The sequence below is a fragment of the Penaeus monodon genome, chromosome 22 (assembly GCF_015228065.2).
Source record: "Penaeus monodon isolate SGIC_2016 chromosome 22, NSTDA_Pmon_1, whole genome shotgun sequence".
Classification (NCBI taxonomy): Eukaryota; Metazoa; Arthropoda; class Malacostraca; order Decapoda; family Penaeidae; genus Penaeus; species Penaeus monodon.
Window position 1 is genome coordinate 42,989,348 of NC_051407.1, and position 4,872 is coordinate 42,994,219.

Here is a 4,872-nt window from a genome sequence, read left to right on the forward strand (position 1 = left end):
ATAAAATGGCAAAGGTGACCTCTCTGGATAAAGCTGAACTATTACAAAGTCAAACAGCATTTATTTATCTCTATTTCAATGAATATTACTGTCCTCCCTCTGCTTGCTCATTAAAACATAAACTCTCTGAAGGTGTCCCATTCTGTGTATACAGAATGATTCATACTTTGGCTGCCTCTAGTATTTTCTGCCATTCCTTTGGCAATCAAAACACAATTACAGTAACAGCCTGTTTCTAAACTGACCACTTAAGACAAAGATATATATACTATCTTAGGGATACCTGTTGATAACCAATTCTAATCTGACACATTATAGTATTATATCTCTGCACGAAATTACCAGAACTGTCTAGGTCTATAATACATTTGTGAAATTGGGCAAAGAAAATGCAAAGTCACTGGTTTGGTCCATGGGTACAGGACATGTAGGAGGTAACTTGTTGGCTTCAACAGTTATTCTAATAGAATCTTACAATAATATGATTACATATAAGTTTCAACCCTGGGTGTCAGCTCATCAGCTCCAGTTACACATATCTGGAAAAGACCATTAATCTACTGTCCTTCACTGGTTGATGCAGACACCCTTTTTAATACTTTCTCAACATGTATGTGAACATGTTTGCCTCCCTCAAGCTATATTTCACTTAGACTGATATCAAACAAGCCACATATATAGCACTCTAATGCTCTTTTAGTAGTGTCTTTTCTAAACCTTTCACATTGATTTTCTTCTTTAGTAACACCGTCTGGAGCAACGACATTTCCTGATGATTTCAATCTCCTTTGTATATGATGTTCCATCATTACAAATAAGTCGAACCTTGCGTTGCTTAGTCTTGCGTGGTTTGCAGCAGTGAGTGCCACATGTTCCACTGCATATAGCATTCTTAATGGGTTTTCTTGAACGGCACCCATTTTCTACATAATACTCTGTAAACTGTTCCTTGCGACATGTTGGAGCTGAAAATATGTCCCATTAAAATTTGTTATGACAAAGTGATAGCATTTTGCAATGAAAATATAAAATTATTGAAAAAAGGCAAAATTCTAATATTACTCTTTGTTAGTTACAAACTATAAAACAATCAAAATCAAAATAACATTTACCAAAAGTGACATTTACCTTGATCACAGAACCTGCCAGACCATCCAGTGCGACAACGACAGTAATAATCCTGGCCATCTGAATTACGTTTTGGCTTGCATCGTCCACGGCGGCACTTGTGATTCTCACAAGCATCTGCCATGGCTATGTCCTCTGCTTCTTTCTGAGCTTCTTCAACTGCTGGTGGATGGACCTGAAACAATTGTAAAATGAACAACTGTAAAAACAATTATTCATATTGCAGTGTGGTGACTGTACACTATACATACTCTTCCAGCATAGGCTTGTACATATGCTGAAATCCAAACACTCTATTTACTTATTATATGGTATAATCACACATTTAGTAAAATTTTAACTATCTGTGGCTAGTTCCCATCGTCTACACACTTACCTGTACTTCATTATTGACAACATTGTTGCGGCGGCGGCCACTGTGCTTTGCACCTGCAAGGGTGGTAGTCTCAACATCTACTTGGACCACTCCAAGCCCATTGAGACCTTGATCTCTGACAGTTTCCTCACCACCACAACCTGGAGATACCTTATGTTGCTGGCCAGATCCAAGATCAGTCAGTCGGCCATTCACATAAAGCCGTTCCATGCACCCTGAAAAAGCATTGAATTTTATTCTAAATATACTATTACTGCATTACCTCTTAATTGTTATTTTTTCATGCATATCTTTTGATTTTTATCTTCATGACCTGAACCATCATCAATATCAGGTAATACAACTTACCGCTGAAACTCCCTGTGTCACGAAGATGCCATCGTTTATTTGCTGATTCAGCTGCCTCCTTGGGGAGACCACCAATGAAAAGCGGTGCAGACAACTGGAGGTATTCATTCACTCCATCATTGACAATGGAACGAGCGGTACCTCGATCAATGCGCATTGTGAAGTTTTGTTTCACTGTGATGAGTTCAATACTGTGCCAGTTTCCATCATTCACTACTTCATAACTGAAAATGAAGATCATAATTAATAAAAAAGACATACATATACACATACCCACAGCCACATGCCACTCTAGATAATCCACAGAAAAAAAATTAAATCCAAGTCTTTTGCAGTTTTTCTCCTGAATCCTAAAACAAAGAAAAAAAAATTACCTGAACATGTTAGAGACTGGATAGTTGCCAACATCATAGGAAACCCTAATTCTGCCTTTAAATAATTCCACTGCAAGATGAGCGGATTCCCCAGTGTAAAGGATCACTCCATCCTCGCGGTTTGTTCGGAAATGCAGTGTGACATTGGAAGAGGGTCGTGTCTTCAATGGATCCAAGGCAATAAAGGAGTTGTTGTTTCCAAAATGTACACGTGTCAAGTATTCACAATGCTTTCCTGGAATCATAATGTTTGATTTGAAATTGAACAATAAGTTTTCAAACTAATGTCTTTTGCACTTTATAATACATCAGTTTACGGAGGTTTCATATTGTTATATCTACCTGAAAATCCAGGTGAACATTTGCACACATAATCCTTGGAGTTGGGAGGAACAAAACATATCCCATTTTGGCAATCATTTTGCTGACATGGAGATGTCTGAAGGAACACTGCTGGACCCACTTCGCAAAACTTGCCAGTATGGTCATTAATACACTTGCAAGTGTATTCATTCACACCATCAACACATGATGCTCCATTCTGCAAAAATTTAAAGATAGCATGTATTATCAGCTTAAAATGATTCAACAAATGTGAAAGTTTAAAATAAAATAATCTGTATAACAACAATGACACAAATAATCAAATACCTGACACAGGTGGTTGGCACAGTCATCAACATTTTCTGTGCAGTTATCACCAGCAAACCCGAGAGGGCACTGGCATTCATAGTGGGTGAAGTGATCCACACAAGTGGCACCATTTTTACAGGGATTGAACTCTCTGCTGCAGAATGGTATCTTGCGTTCACAGTAATCACCTGAGAGCATTAATGATAATTATTACCTTAAGAAATCTTATATTTTTAGGTTTTTGCATTATCATGCACATGTATCAAAGAAGTGTAAGTTACACAAATCCATTCTCTTTTGTAAAGGCAGAAACTGACCTGTGTAGCCAGGGTTACACTGGCATGTGTATTCTTCAACAAGATCAACACAAGTAGCATTGTTCTCACACTTATTTTCTACGCAGTCATCAATGTTAATTTCACACCGATCCCCTTCAAAGCCTGGAGGGCAATGGCAGCTGAAAGAAGATAGAAGTTTCCCATGAATTTTGCTATGATGAATTAGTTGTAACAATGATGAGATTCCTTTTCCAAATATATGAATTATAAAAACATGATGTATAAATGCTTCAGTATCATCATCCAATATGTAAAATTTCTAATATTGAAAAGTTGTTTTTTAATGATAAGGAAAATATGTTATCTGTTTAGCATACGTACCTAAACCTTCCTGCTTCAAGAACTTTGCATGTTCCCATATTCTTACATGGATTGCCATAACAAGCATCAATTTTGTATTGACAATTTGGACCATGATAAGCAGGGGGACAGATACACTTGTAGCTGCGGTTAGGGAGTGGCTGACATACTCCTTCATTCTCACAAGGATGAGTGTAACACAAATCACACTTGGCAAGAACCTAAACAGAAATAAGAGGTAATCAGTATTTGTATATTGTATGAAATGTCATTGACAAAACAAATGAACTGCTTCATTCTAACAATACATCATGCTGTCTCTATAGTGCTGACTAACCTCATCTGGAACTTTCTGTGAACAGTGGAAAGCCTGTGTAGGTGTGGTAAGAATCAGCTTATCCCTCATGGCTTGTGGCTCAGCACATCGAGCAGTTCCAGGCTCCACATAGTCTCCTTTCACCCAGTTAGAGAACCATGCCAGTGAGCAGTCACAGTACAGAGGGTTTGCTCCCATTGCTCTGTAAAAATATTGAGTAAAAATGTTTATTTAGAACATGTCTTATGCAATAAATACCGGTACAGTTTATTGACCAAAGCAAATAAGGACTGATTTTTCTACTTACATGTGTGTGATATAATCTAGGTCCCGGAAGGCTCCATCTGGTATCCTTGATATATCATTACCATGAATTGACCTATTTAAAAAATAGAAATACTAATTAGATGGACAGTAAAATGCACAGTATTTTTTCGTGTGTGTCATTTGTTCAAACTTAAAGTGAGCATGAGGAAATAAAGAGAAAATGAAAATTAACTTACAGAATGCGAAGTTTTCGCAGGCCTGCAAGTGAGTCCCTCTGCATACACTGCAACTTGTTGTAACTTACAATACTGAAAATAATATGAAAAAAAATGTCTGTTACATTAGCCGTGACGAGATGATGATGATAACCGCACACTGATATCTTTTTTCACTGTCTTCCAATGAGAGGAAAGGGTGAGAGCCTCAACCACTTACAGTGTAGAGAGCTGGTGGAGACTGGAAAAGGTGTTATTTTGTAATACTGCAATCTGGTTGTTACTCAGGTCCCTGAAATGGCACAAAAACGTTTTAGTTGTACATAAAAGTCAAACATTAACACATACTTAGAAACAAAAACTCATAAGAATCTGATGCTTCGTACAACTTACAATCTCGTCAGGGCAGTCAGGTGAGAAAGGCGCTCGGCATCAATTTCTGTGATTTCATTTACATCCAAGTACCTGCAAAGAGGAGTAATTTAAAATGGTAATAGATGCACTGGCTTGACTAATAAATATTATATAAAATTAAAAGCATACTGCACATGAAGAAAAAAAAGAAAATAGAAGAAAA

General features: G+C 37.3%; 1 protein-coding gene across 1 annotated transcript in view; it reads right to left on the reverse strand.

Moving 5' to 3' along the window:
• The window catches only part of LOC119587186 (protein slit-like), a gene marked incomplete at its 5' end in the record, with an annotated part of 127,937 nt that continues 123,065 nt past the window's right edge, over positions 1 to 4,872 (reverse strand). The window contains 14 exon segments of the mRNA XM_037935950.1: positions 1 to 965; positions 1,129 to 1,303; positions 1,505 to 1,719; positions 1,853 to 2,076; positions 2,227 to 2,461; positions 2,569 to 2,767; positions 2,878 to 3,047; positions 3,177 to 3,316; positions 3,519 to 3,718; positions 3,835 to 4,015; positions 4,121 to 4,192; positions 4,317 to 4,388; positions 4,516 to 4,587; positions 4,689 to 4,760. Coding sequence (XP_037791878.1) covers positions 739 to 965; positions 1,129 to 1,303; positions 1,505 to 1,719; positions 1,853 to 2,076; positions 2,227 to 2,461; positions 2,569 to 2,767; positions 2,878 to 3,047; positions 3,177 to 3,316; positions 3,519 to 3,718; positions 3,835 to 4,015; positions 4,121 to 4,192; positions 4,317 to 4,388; positions 4,516 to 4,587; positions 4,689 to 4,760 — 2,254 coding nt within the window.